This window comes from Anabrus simplex, chromosome 6 (genome assembly GCF_040414725.1).
Source record: "Anabrus simplex isolate iqAnaSimp1 chromosome 6, ASM4041472v1, whole genome shotgun sequence".
In the NCBI taxonomy this organism is placed as follows: Eukaryota; Metazoa; Arthropoda; class Insecta; order Orthoptera; family Tettigoniidae; genus Anabrus; species Anabrus simplex.
In genome coordinates this window covers 314,084,860-314,099,462 of record NC_090270.1, presented here as the reverse complement: position 1 = coordinate 314,099,462, position 14,603 = coordinate 314,084,860, and the positions used below count along the sequence as shown (strand labels likewise).

Here is a 14,603-nt window from a genome sequence, read left to right as displayed (position 1 = left end):
AAATTATGTCAACTTCACTCCAGAAAAATCCCAAAAAGCAAAAAACATGGCGATCACCCATCCACCATTTAGGAGATCATGTGGCAATACCCTATGATTTTCAAAAGGAAATTCACGATGTGCAAGTGCGCAGAGGTGTTAACATTGACTGAAAAATGAAAACCCACAGCCTGTTTCCAGTCATTTGACCGGGTCAGGAATGGAATGAATGAGGCCCCATTTAGTGGCGAGGATAGGAATTGTACCAGCTGCCAGATTCTATCGCACTTCTCTTGGGCAATGATTAATTACTGACAGATGTTATGAAATGAAATCTTAACACGTGTCAACAAGTTTTAAACAGCCTTCTGACTCACTCAAAACATGTACAGTATAACAAAAAGTCCATCTCTCAAAATGCAAAAATTTGACATCAAACTGTAATTAGTCCTGAAGCATTATATGCAGCAGAATGTTTAGCACTTCAAATGCATAGCCTGCTTGAAAAACTAGCAATTAAGGAAAGGAGGATTATCTGACAAATTCTTGGTCCCAATCTCAAAGATGGTCTTTACAGACTTTGGAGCAACTTAAAAATATACACCCACACTGAAAAGATATCAAGTGTAATCCGGAAAAGAAGAATAACATTCTATGCTCACCTCTTCACCTTGCCAGCTGAAAGAATCTGTAAACATTTGTTATCCTGCTTCAGAAGACTCAAAACGATTCCTCCTTGGCTAGTGGAGATCGATAAAGATATTTTGAAATACGGAATCTCAGAAACAGACATTCAACTCTAAGCACCACTTAAACACAGACAGGTTCACCAAGAAGAAGTCCCAACTCGACTGAAGCATTGTCCATTCTGATCATGGAAGAAAGCAAAATCCGAAAAGATGAAAAGTCACCTCCATAGATTAGGCTTAGCTTTTGTAACATCGGGCCATAAGCCCAAATAGGGTTTTGAGCTTTTTTGGTAAATTTCAAGGAGTGCAAGAGTTTGCCTCCTTACCATTTTGATTCGCAGTCAATAACTTTAACCTGTTGTTTTTACCAAAGGCCATGTAGAATGGGTACTTGTTACCCCTGTTAAACTCTATTTCATTCATTTCATGTTCAAGATATCAGACTGTTGAGCATTTAAGACAATGAGTACTGTTTAATTTTGTTACATGTAGGTTGAGCCTTTGATAGGTCTGGAAAGTGTAAATTCATAGAGCAAAGATGCTCTTACTAGTGGTGTAAAAGAAATTGGGAGATCCGTTTCCTTGACTATTGATTGAAAGGAACAGTAGTGCTCAGGTAAAAATTGTAATTGAGAGCTTCAAGCTCAGCCTGTAAATTTCTTATCTGATTATTCTAGACCTCTCTAAAAGTGTTTTTCAAGCTTACGAGCTATATATCTGTAACTGATTGTTAATTACTTGACAAAGTATTAAGATTTGAAAAGAAAACAAGGGAAAGGTTAAGGAAGGAAATAAAACTGCCAATTTTAAAGTTTTAATTCAATCTTTCAATTTCTGTATATCCACTCATTCATGCCCGCACATTCTTTCATGTCTGCGTTGCACATAATCTCCGCAACAACAACAACAACAACAACAACAACAACAACAACAACAACAACAACAATAATAATAATAATAATAATAATAATAATAATAATAATAATAATAATAATAATCTTCTTTAGCGTTTGTCTTGACTGATGGCAGCGTCTGCTGTGTGGATTCATTGTCTCCATTTATTTCGGTCTCGGGCCATGTCTGGATGTAGTCTTTCAGCTTTCAGGTCATTGTGCACTGTATCGGTCCATCACTGTCTTGGACATCCCTTGCGCCTCTTTCCAACGACTTCCATTGTATACACTGAATTTGCCAATGTATTGTTCTCTGCATGCGACACATGCCCAAACCAGCACAGATGGCATTCCTGCATTTTCTTCTGGACTGGTGCAACACCAAAGCATTTCTTAATAGCATCATTTGAAATGTGATCTAGTATAGTAATGCCAGCTGTCCAGCTAAGCATCTTAGTCTCCATGGTGATTCATTGGTGTTTTACCTTCTTTGTAGCTGGCCAACATTCGGTGTTTTAGAGAGTGACAAGACGGATAACAGTCCGGTAGATCTTAGATTTCAGATGGTCCTCCATCTGACAGTGGTAGGTGATGCCCGTTGTCATTTGCTACTTCAGCCATATTGTGTGTATCCTTATGTTGACCTAATCAGTAAGTTGGCCATCATCAGAGATTGTGGAACCAAGATACGTAAATTTCTCCACTCGTGGTAGATCTTCACCTCGATCGTGGATGGTTCCAATTTCTTGAGGATCTAATGTCATGCATTCTGCCTTCTTTGTGTTGAGGCACAGGTCATATTGCGCTAGTCAGTTGTTCCACTCTTCTGTTTTGCGCTGGAGATCAGGCTTATTCTCTGCAGCCAACAAGACCACATCAGCATAAAGAAGTATCCATGGCATTGGCTTGTGCTGGTCTGATGTAATGGTGTCCATCACAAGAATGAACAGCAGTGTTGATAAGGCAGAGCCATGGTGGACTCTACAGTGAAACGGAAGTCATCAGACACTCCTGCGGCAGCTTGAACATAACTCCTTGGTTTTAAGTAGAGGAACTTTACCCACTTAACAAGGTGCTCTGGAATGCCATGTTCTTGCAGCGCTAACCAGATTAGGTCAGATGGTACCCGATCAAAAGCCTCCTTGAGGTCCAGAAAAGTGAGATGAAGTGGCTTATCCCTTTCAGACCTGAAAGAAAACTGGAGGTGTGAATTTTTGTTTGTACGTCAAGAACTGACTAAAATGCTGCTCAATACACATATTAATAGTTTATTTTACAAAATAAAAACTAACATCCTAAAAACAGGACCCACACAATTGTGCGTATCAAAATTCAAAACCTCGTTGTATCACGCACGATGGTGTAGCTTCAAAATTTACGTTCACTAACCAATGTACACACTTCATTGAATATATTCCGGTATTCAGTAAAGCTTCTAGATTAATATAAACGCAGTAAATAAATACTTACTTTCGGCACTACTGCTTCCTGCCATCTCGCCGATCAACTGTGCTTTTTAAACTCTTCTTCCTTCGCCCTGGCGGTCAAGCGCATACTAAAATCAATTGAAAATCATGCCACGTATCCTGCACAATCACTGCAGTCTGGTGTAGCGCCGAAAAAACATCAAATATGGTCAGGGATAACTAAAATACGAACCCGCACAATTGTGCGTACTCGGTCTGAAAGGGTTATTCCTTTCACAGTGTTTCTCAATTAACAGCCATGCAGCGTGGATTGCATGTGTTGTGCCACAATTTTTCAGACATCCAGCTTGGTTTGTTGGAAGTTTGGCTATCTTGCAAATTCTTTTGTTGAGAATACATTCAAAGACCTTCAATCAATCACTACTGATCTGCATTTAGGGCAGTCGCCCAGGTGGCAGATTCCCTATCTGTTGTTTTCCTAGCCTTTTCTTAAATGATCGCAAAGAAATTGGAAAATTATTGAACATTTCCCTTGGTAAGTTATTCCAATCCCTAACTCCCCTTCCTATAAACGAATATTTGCCCCAATTTGTCCTCTTGAATTCCAACTTTATCTTCATATTGTGATCTTTCCTACTTTTAAAGACACCACTCAAACTTATTCGTCTACTAATGTCCTCCCACGCCATCTCTCCTCTGACAGCTCGGAACATACCATTCATCGCATGTCTCAAAATAATAATAATAATAATAATAATAATAATAATAATAATAATAATAATAATAATAATAATAATAATAATAAAAAATGTATGTCTACCCCTTAGTCCTGTGTCCTGATAATGGGTCAGGGATGAGGTGAGATGAAATTATAAGACATGTTTTTATAGCCGGATGCCCTTCCAGTCACCAACTGACTCCAGGAGGTTTTGAAAATGAAATGAATGATGGTGAATGAAATTGGTTACAGTGGTTGTAACAACAACAACAACAAAAATAATAATTATTTTCATCATTCCTAATGTGCTTCTGTCTAGCAACAAAAGCGGAATTCTACTGCATGGATGCAGTGGCTCAGTAAATTTAATATTTTTTGGGTGACACAAATTGTTCACAGACGATAAAGTTGTAATTCAAGAGGACAAATTGGGGTAAATATTCATTTATAGGATAAGGAATAAGAGATTGGAATAGATCAAGGGAAATGTTCCATAAATTTCCAAGTCCTTTGAAAGCGTTTAGGAAAAGGCTAGGTAAACAACTGATTGGGAATCTGCCACCTGGGCGACAACCCTAAATGTAGATCGTTGATGACTGAATTGATTGATTCAACCACTGGGAATCTTTAACATGACAATAACAACGACATGGAGTACCAAAATTTCCTACCACCTTCAGAAACAGACTAACTCTACTGCAATCAAATTCACGAACTTGGGATCGTGAGACCGATACTCACCAAGGCAACTTCCGCAATAATGATTATAGAGGACTCTTAATTCAGGATTATTAGAAGAATCAGTGCATGGCTGTGGATTATAAGTTTTCTAATTGATATTATGAATGTCAGTTATAAAGAATTAAAATATTTAAATTCTTACCAGATGAAAGTAAATCCTTTATTCTGTCATTGGTTTTCTCTTCGACCCATTGATTAATGCTTATGCGTGACTCATCAGGATTATTCGTGAAATCGGTTGAAATTATGTCTGACAAGAATGGTCCCTCTGCAATCCTTTTATAGCCTTCAGAGATAACAAATGTTGAATCAATGTATATTCTGTTGGCTATATCAAGGGTGACATTTTCTTCTCCAGCCTGTGAAAATAAGATTATTTAAATTTTCTGATCAATTAGCTGGCATAGGTCATGCAATCCCAACTTAAACATGAGAAAATAAATACAAATACTGTATTCAGTGATTATTAGTGATCTAAAGGCCGGTCTCCACTGTTTAACATTTAACACCAACATGTTAAATTTAACATGTTACAGTTGACATGTATACTGTGATTGTGTCTTCCAATTGACTTTGCATGTTAACTCAGAATGTTGAGTTAACACTTTTAACATGTTGGCGTGTTTTCCGCTCCAAGTGGAAAACATGTCAAGTCAATTCGTTGTTCGTGCGATGTCGGCACAGCTTCGGCAACTTCCATGATGTTTCCATGCAAACACATAACCTAAACGACGCAAACGACGTGCTCTTCATATAATAGGATTATAATTACAACACTCCGCAACACTCCTTCTCTTTGTTATAAGCTACAAATACAGTACACGCACGTGTGTCGTTCTCTCTGCACTATACTAAAATGTATAGTCAGAAATGGAGTAGAGCAAGGAGATTACTCTGGACTTAATTAATGATATAATAGAAAGGCCTTATTTGTGGGATGTCTCATCAGAGGAATACAGATATAAAGCGAAGAAAGCCGACAGTTTCCTGGAACTCGAAAATATCTATAATTGTTCCCGCGAGTAAATCGAAAAAATAAAACTAGCGTCCCTCCACTCCCAGTACAGTCGAGAATTGCAGAAAGTTCAGAAAATTCGGTAGTCGGGAGCGGACGAAGTTTATACTTCGAAGTGGTTTGCTTTTGAAGCAATGAGCAGAGTGAGGGGAGAAAATGTGCCTAATAAAACTGCATTTCTAAATCATAACAAGAAGCAACAGTGGCAATAACAAAGGCCAATTCCTCTTCATCTGAGTCCATTGTCCTTATTTAAAAATACTAGACACCATCCAAATGTATTACCATAAACTGATATGATGAACAACCTGTATATAAACAAAGAATGTCAAGTTTAACATGTTTATTAAGTGTGGACACAATGTTAAATGAAACAGTTTTTGACATTTAACATTTAACATGCTAATGGTGTCACCAGTTAACATTTAACACTTTTAACATTTAACATGTTGTTGTTAAATGTTAATCAGTGGAGACCGGCCTTAAGAGGGGAATATGCAAGAAGGATAAGTTGGTAAGAATACAATGAAGAAAGATGAACAGAAAGAGAGAAATATTACATGCAGTAAGAACATTATGAATATATAATTAACACTATATATTTTAATCTTTTATGATACACATGGAAAATTAAGTCATTTGCTGCTGAGTTAGAAAAATGTTACCCTTCTTCAATACAGTACAGTGAGAAGAACCTGCTGACCAACCTGCTGCTGATGATAATGATTTTAAGAAAACTAATCTATACACTAGATTCATGGTGCATTTTATATGGTTGTACAGTACAAAAGCATTATGTAATGCTACGTTTAGTAACCGCTAGAAGCATTACCACTTTTCTGCTTGATTTCTTGATGAGAAATGGTCCTTCTCAGGAATGAGCTGTAATCGAAAACACAGGTTTTGTTACCTCATTACCTAAAATTTTCCTGTTCATTTCATTGGAGTGAAATAATGAAATGAATGAGATCTCTCACTTGTTTTCTATTTCAGCACCATAAATTAATTGCTCTCAGCAGCCACCAGTTCCCCTTTACTGAGCTTTATCTTAACGGAGATTGGAACTGTTTTCCTGCTGAGTCTTAGGGTTCCTATGACATTCATTCCATCGTCCCTAACAAGCACATTTAAGGATGATAAATTAGCCATCTGTAATGTCTAACCAATGTTGAACAGTGGTTCATGCAATTGTACTAGTATTTACCAGCTCTTTAGGTGATTTGGAACTTCCGTTGACAGATTCATTTTGATTGGCCAGCTGTGATGAAGACAATACCATATTGTCTCTGATAGAGCTTGCATTATGTTTGGCCACACAGCTACTACATTCAGTGGAAATAATAAAACCATGATGTTTGAAAATGTCATCTTCTTCTCAATTCTCAATCCTAAGATTGGTTGGCAGCAATTTGTCTTCTCCACTCTTCTCTGTAAATCTGCTAATCTCTTCATTTCCACATATGAGCCTGTTCCTATGTCATCTCTGATCTGTCTTGAATACTGCAGTCTAGGTCATGGCATGTGCTAATTGAGATCCGTCTTCGATGCGAGTGGATATCTAGCCAATCTTTTGTGTTTGTCACTTTGTAAGAGTGTCCTGGCCAATCTCTGCTATGGAAACCATTGAGAGGCTCTTTTCTATGTCCATGACGCGTACTGTCTGCACAGCAAGAAAAAATGTCAGTCTGTAGCTGTGTACAGTGTGAGGACGTTAACAAGCCAGTGCACTGTGAGGTCATCCAAGCTGTGCCATGTTGGTTCTCAGAACTGTGTTCGTGGGAAGGATACCAAAGCCTTTTCTTTTTGCTATTTGCTTTACGTCGCACCTACAGATAGGTCTTATGGCGATGATGGGACAGGAAAGGCCTAGGAATGGGAAGGAAACAGCCATGGCCTTAATTAATGTACAGCCCCAGCATTTGCCTGGTATGAAAATGGGAAACCACGGAAAACCATCATCAGGGCTGCCAACAGTGGGATTCGAACCCACTATCTCCTGGTCGCGAGCTCATAGCTGCACGCCCCTAACTGCACGACCACCAAAGCTTTACCAAAATGTCTTATATTATTCATTACAAATTTATTTCCAACTTCTTTTTTGTAATCATTGCATAATTTCTGCATAATTCTCTGCCCACGATCTTATACCTCTACGTTTTAAGAAAAAAGTGGGGGAAATTATGAGAGTACTGGTAAGTAATAAGATAGTATACATATAGATTAGTAATTCCTAAGAAATGTAGACAAACAAAGGAATAGGTATTTATGTCCCATTAGAATTTTGTATGATATAATGTGGCAAATAGAGGCCTTTCATTATAAAACACCAGGCAAGTTGGCCATGCGGTTAGGGGCACGCAGCTGTGAGCTTGCATCCGGGAGATAATGGGTTCGAATCCCACTGTTGGCAGCCCTGATGATGGTTTTCCGTGGTTTCCCATAATTAAGGCCATGGCCGCTTCCTTCCCACTCCTAGCCCTGTCCTATCCCATCATCGCCATAAGACCTATCTGTGTCAGTGCGACATAAAGCAAGCTCTTAAAAAAAATATAACATTATAAAACAAGCTGGTAATTGTCCCTACTTTTAATGTATAGCAACAGGCTTTGTGGCTTTGTGCAGGATGAAAGCCTTAAGAGCAACTTTTCTGTGTAGCTTGCAATAATCCTTACAAAATAAAACTGACAACTTTCTGGACAAGAGTTTAGTATAGCAAGCGGCTGCATAAAATCACTTTCACAAAATGAAGAGTAGTTTTGAGGGTACATGGTTCATAAGTCTTGTGAGGGCAGTTAAGGAGCTATCTAATACAAAAATGTGGTGGTGTCACTTGCCTAAGAAAGTGACATTGCTTGTGTTCTGTTTCACTATACTGCCAAATAACAGTCTTCGGTCCTGCCCCTAGAATAAGGTTACAAGACATCCTAGTTTAATACCCAATTTTCACCTTTTGTCCCCGGAGGAAATCTGTCCCTGGGTTTAATCGCTTGTCCTCAGAAGTCCCCAAATTTTCAGTGTTCATTATATGTATGGTTTTATGTGAATAACAACTTTCCATAACTATATAACTCATAACTTTTTTTTTTTTTAAGTAAACAAGTTTCCCTTCTGTGCAGTCTGGTTGCAATCTGTATGGTCTACTCCTTGCACTCAAGAGCAATGCGCTTTTAGGATACAACTGAATGTCAGTTCCATAGTGTGAAACTGAGCTCGATGGCTGCAGTCGCTTAAGTGCGGCCAGTATCCAGTATTCGGGAGATAGTAGGTTCGAACCCCACTGTCGGCAGCCCTGAAGATGGTTTTCCGTGGTTTCCCATTTTCACACCAGGCAAATGCTGGGGCTGTACCTTAATTAAGGCCACGGCTACTTCCTTCCCACTCCTAGCCCTTCCCTGTCCCATCGTCGCCATAAGACCTATCTGTGTCAGTGCGACGTAAAGCAAGTAGCAACATAGTGTGAAACTTCTGCTTAGTTTGCCGAGGCTTGCAGTATCTGTGAGCACATGGTTCACCTGCAGGTGATGAATGTTATTAGAATACTTTATACGTTTTAAAAATATAAAAATAACCAAAGTGTTGAGTAAATGGGTCGATGTTAAAGATATTTCCTTTCTCCGTTGAGGTGTAAGTGAATCCTCTGCCATTTATTCTTTAAGTCAAACAACCTATATTGTCAGGAACAGCAGGAAAACCTCCATTGTAGAATGTGCAGGAAAGTGCTTTGAGTCGTGAAAGTGGTAACATGAAGTACATGAGTAGTATTAAGCAGGATGAATACTTTTAGTATGTAAATAGAACTTTAAAATTTGTATGTCGTCACCATAAGAACTATTTGTGTCGGTGTGACGTAAAGCTAATAGTAACAAAAAAAAAGTATGAAATGATATAATACTTTTGTTTATATCTGTCCTTGGAAACTGTAAAAAAAAAGATCTGGTAACCTTACTTTAGAATAGCAGCTGAAAGTCTGTAAGTCTACTGTGTCAGGGTATTATCAATTAAAATAAGAAATATTACATATTCAAAATTTCACTTGGATAAGGTGGTGGCAGTGTTTTGTTTATCAGACTTGGTTGATGATAGCAGGGTAAGCAGCAGACATTTGAATGGAATGATCAGAGTCATCGCATGAGTCTTGCATTGTTGGTGATGGTGATTGTTATTTTAAGAGTAAGTAGAACTTGGTAACTATCCTCATGAGTCTTGCATTTCCAACAGGATAATATGAATTATAGAGGAGAAATTGTGAATGCTACAAATGCGAAAACAGTGGGACGAATTCAGAATGGAATATGTAGTGATCGCTTAGGGGCCAATGCGATAATACGAGAGGAACCTCTGTATCACCATGAACTGACTGAATAAGCCTAACTGAGCAGTAGAATTTAACGTGGTACAGTATCTGGCGACAGAGCACCGGACATAAACAATAAGCAATTCATGTCATGGCCGAGTGCAATCATGTTTTGAGCACGTAATACTTAAATAGTGAATTCAGTTTAAAAACAGTGGTGTTTATAGTTTGTTTCACTTCAATTCTGACGTGAAGAGATGATAAGTATTAATGGGGAAGGATAACAACTTCATTACTGTTTTTAGAGTTAAACAGTTTACCTCGTTGAAACACTTTTGAACAATTTTGTTCATCTGCTTTCTGTTCACATTTGTTTAGCTTGTAGTTTTATGTGATTGCTGATATTGTTTGTTTGTTTACCACCAAAATCAGTAGTGATGATAACTATCATTCCTTGTTAATTTGTTCTTTCATACCTTCAATATAGTTTGCATCAGTGACTGGAATCCTGATGCAATAACATCCTTATCTTCTGGTAGATTCAGCACCTGGGCCATCTCTGATAATGTAGTGCCTTCAGCTCCCATACTCAGCAGACCTAATATGAATTCTGCACTTATTGGTGATAAGAAGATATTACCAGGATTTCGGGCTTGTATCTGAAAGTAAGCAAGAAAAAGACATTAAGCTCACTGAGTAGTGATAATAATTTGTTGTCACCACTCCTCTAGTTTAAAATTGTACTTTACAAATGAACAAGCGAGTGACTACGCTGTTTGCATCATGACACTGTCAGCTTGCATTTGAGAGATAATTTAGTGGGCTTGAACCTCACTGTTGAGAGTTTTGAAGATGGTTTTCCATGGTTTCCCATTTTCATACATGTCAAAAGCTGGGGCTATACTTTTGTTAAGGCCATGGTTGTTTCCTCCCCACTCATAGCCCTTTCCTATCCTATCGTCGCCATAAGATCTATCTATGTCAGTAAGACGTTCAAACTCATCTTTAATCTTCTGTTTTACTGTATATCAAACATGAGCTTGATAATGAATTCCCTTCCTCTCAGAGCACCATTCACCCACATAATACTAGTATATTCATATTTTGCCAATATGCTGTGATAAATTATATTTTGTTGATGTCAATAAATGGAAACTAAGAAAAAGTCAGAACTATTATGTTATCTTAGGAATAACATTTGTATTAAAAAACTGACCATTAAAAGCTTGTAGAAAATGCCTTTACATATCTTGTGCATGGGTCTGTGCTTTTCATTTTAAGGAACAATTATTACCCCAAAAATACATAACAATATGGCAATACTGTGTCTTATGGCAAACCCGTTGAGAGAGTTTCCTAAATAAAGGATTATATATGAGCGAGTATTTTGAAACATATTGGTCTGATCTTAAGTAGCCTAAAACAATTTGTATTGGAACCATCTTCTACTATAGATGACAGCGATGAGCTGTACTAAATATCTCTCCACAGCAGCGACATTTTTTTTTACCTCCTGTGTGGTTGACAATATTTTGTAACATGTTTTACATATGTGTTCTATTCTTTGTCTTCCGCTGTGGGTCGTAATGGCCTGTAAAGAGCAATAAATTATTATTGAAATGAAAATCCACAGCTTGTTTCTAGTCATTCGACCGGGTCAGGAATGGAATGAATGAAGCCCCCATCTAGCGGCGAGGATAGGAATTGTGCCGGCTAACGAAGCCTGTCGCACTCCTCTGGGGCAATGATTAATGAATGACAGATAAAATGAAATCATATTGGAGAGTGTTGCTGGAATGAAATATGACACGGAAAACCGGAGTACCCGGAGAAAAATCTGTCCCGCCTCCGCTTTGTCCAGCACAAATCTCACATGGAGTGACCGAGATTTGAACCACGGAACCAAGGGGTGAGAGGTCGGTGCGCTGCCACCTGAGCCATGGAGGCTCTCAATAAATTATTATTATTATTATTATTATTATTATTATTATTATTATTATTATTATTATTATTATTATTATTATTATTATTATTATTATTATTATTATTATTATTATTATCATCTTCATTATAAATGGGTAATCGTGATTTACAGCTATTATACATTTTAATCATGTTCATAAAGTTATTGCTTATAGTTACCAAATTCAAACCCCATGGTGCAACAGCCCGGAAGGGCCTTGACCTACGAACTGACCATTACTCATCCCGAAGGCCTGGAGATTACGAGGTGTCATGTGGTGAACACGCCAAATCCTCTCAGCCATTATTCTTGGGTTTCTAGACCGGTATATTCACCTAATACTAAATGATTAACAGTGCCTTTGTGAGGGTTAAGCATAGCCAACTGTCATATAATAATAAGAATTTTGGAGTTCATGTTGCTCATAAGAGCAGCACCATTCATGACACTCCGACACACTAGCTATGCTCTGAATGTCATTGTTCATCATTACCCACAACTCAGCAGCGTCATTCTGCTCTAGCCTGTACCAAGAGAAAGATGCAAAACTACTGCATCTGTCAAGAAATGGCAGCAGGTGAGTTTTTTCAAGTCAGTTTTTATATTTTTGCTAACTTTGATTGTTGTGAAATTATTGAAGAAGGTCTAGTGTACACATTTTTGGGCCACATGGACTTTTAAGGATAGAACCAGTACTGGAACAAAATTATAGACATTTTCTATGACAAAATTCCATTTATCCTTCAAAACAGGAACCTCTCCTGATTCTTGGTTTTCTCCCAGGCTTAACTGCACAATTTACTTAACCATATGTACGGGCTTATGAAGACGTTCTTCATTGGTACACAGGGTGCTCAAAAACAACACGAACCGAGTATATGAGCGTTAGAGCGTTGGTCATACTGATCAGTAATTCGAAAAAAAAAAAAACAAAAAAAAAACGTCGATATCTTGCACCGTTGTCATTTTAAAAGCTGCTGAAGTTAGCCAATCAGACCACTTCACGGGCAAATTCAAATGGGCTTTACGAGAGGGTGTTGCTAAATCTGCACATGGCTTGATAGGTCTTCAGAGCCATGCTGAGAAATGAGCATCAAACACTAACACATCATGGGTTTCAGCCAATGCCACTGTAGTGTGCTTGCTATGGGCTGAGCCTAACACCAGCGAGGTACTTGTTCAAGTTCCTCCCCTGGAGAAGTTCATTTCTTCTAAAGCCGGTTTACTTCACATAGCTTCTACTCTACAATGATAAAGAGATATATGTAAAGTTTTATAAACAATTATGAGTAAGATATTCTCTTTGTAAGAAGAAAAGAAATACAAAGTTTTCCCTCCATAAATATTCACCATCAAATATAAGAAAATTGTTCCTTAAGATGTGACTCACTTAGAAATTTCTTCCACATGCCTTGAGCTTTGTAGAAGTGACATGTATTTCGGAAACAAATGTGTTCTGTACCTATAATCATATTGAACTTTAGTTTCATTTCATCTGAATTTTATCTGCCAGTTCTTGTTTTTATTTTTGTTCTCACATCATGTTCTGACAAACAGGAACTGCACGCATTGGAGTTCACTTACCTGATACCACCGCATTCCAAAATCATTGTTCCCCCTTACAACAGCAGCTTCATTTTCAGATGTTTCTGATGTTACGACTGTAGCAACTAAAGTACAGACAAGTGCTGTAAAGAAAGAGAAAATATTTCTGTTATTATAGTTTATTCTCCTCAAAAAAACAAAAATTGATGAAGATAGGAGGGGTAACTAAGCTAAAAAAAAGTTAGAAAGTAGTTACTAAAAAGAAGTAATGATGTAAATGGTTTTGAGTAAAGAAATATGGGATGTTCTACACAATGGGAAGGAAGAGTAAAAAGAAATTTAAGAAAGAACGGGGAGTGAAAATGTTAACACTACATTTAGAAATGATAAAAATGGAATAATTATTAAGTAATAAAACTCAACGCGCGTGTGCGTGCGTGTGTGCGTGCGCATGTGTGTGTGTGCGTGTGTGCGTGGGTGCGTGCGTGCGTGCGTGCGTGCGTGCGTGTGTGTGTGTGTGTGTGTGTGTGTGTGTGTGTGTGTGTGTGTGTGTGTGTGTGTGTGTGTGTGTTAGTATCCGGTTATAACCCGAGAACTGCTGGACAGATTTTTAACAGTTTTCGTTATTACCTGGAGGATCTCCCGATTAAGGTTTTCTTGTGTAGCTTAAAATGTTATGAAGAAAGGGAACGAAGCAGTAATGATTTCTGTGAATCAGCTTGAAGAAAATGTATGTAGTTTTCACTGATGTCTAGAGGATCTTCCAGAGATATCTATGTATCAAATATTGAACTGGCATGAAATGTAACCAAACATTAATGGTTAATGGGAAACAACTGCAAGAAAATAATGTCAAGTGATATCATTTCTCACCTTGCACTGTCTAAACTGTTAAAGATGTTCACAAACTATATACATTAGAATTGAGAATATAAAATGTTCTGCAAAAAGTCCCAGGGATCACATTATTTTCTTTAAAAGGTCTGATTCTTATCAGTAGAAACCCCTGTGCTAAGCACGGAAAGAGAATACCTGAGGCTCGGCTTGATGCTGCCTAAATCACAATAACTCAAGAACCAATGGATGAATGTTTGTGTGCTTTACATTATTGCTTAAAAGATCTCCCAACAAAGGTTTAAATACTTGCCCCAGTTTGTTGTCTTGAATTCCAGCTTTACCCTCATGTTATATGTAGATTGTGAGCAACTGCAAAAAGACCTCAACAATGTTGTGAGATGGATAGCAGACAATGGTATGATCATAAATGGGGTTAAAAGTCAGGTTGTGAGTTTCACTAATAGGAAATGTCCTCTCACTTTTTATTACTGTGTGATGGGGT

The 14,603-nt window shown here is 37.9% G+C and overlaps 1 protein-coding gene across 3 annotated transcripts in view; it reads right to left on the bottom strand.

Moving 5' to 3' along the window:
• The window catches only part of LOC136875773 (serpin B3), an 81,350-nt gene that overhangs the window by 23,423 nt on the left and 43,324 nt on the right, over positions 1-14,603 (bottom strand). For all 3 annotated transcript variants that reach the window (XM_067149365.2, XM_067149366.2, XM_067149367.2), the window contains exons 2-4: positions 13,304-13,407; positions 10,233-10,415; positions 4,590-4,806 (exon numbers count right to left, since the gene is read on the bottom strand). In XM_067149365.2, coding sequence (XP_067005466.2) covers positions 4,590-4,806; positions 10,233-10,415; positions 13,304-13,407 — 504 coding nt within the window. The remainder of the gene's footprint in view (positions 1-4,589; positions 4,807-10,232; positions 10,416-13,303; positions 13,408-14,603) is intronic.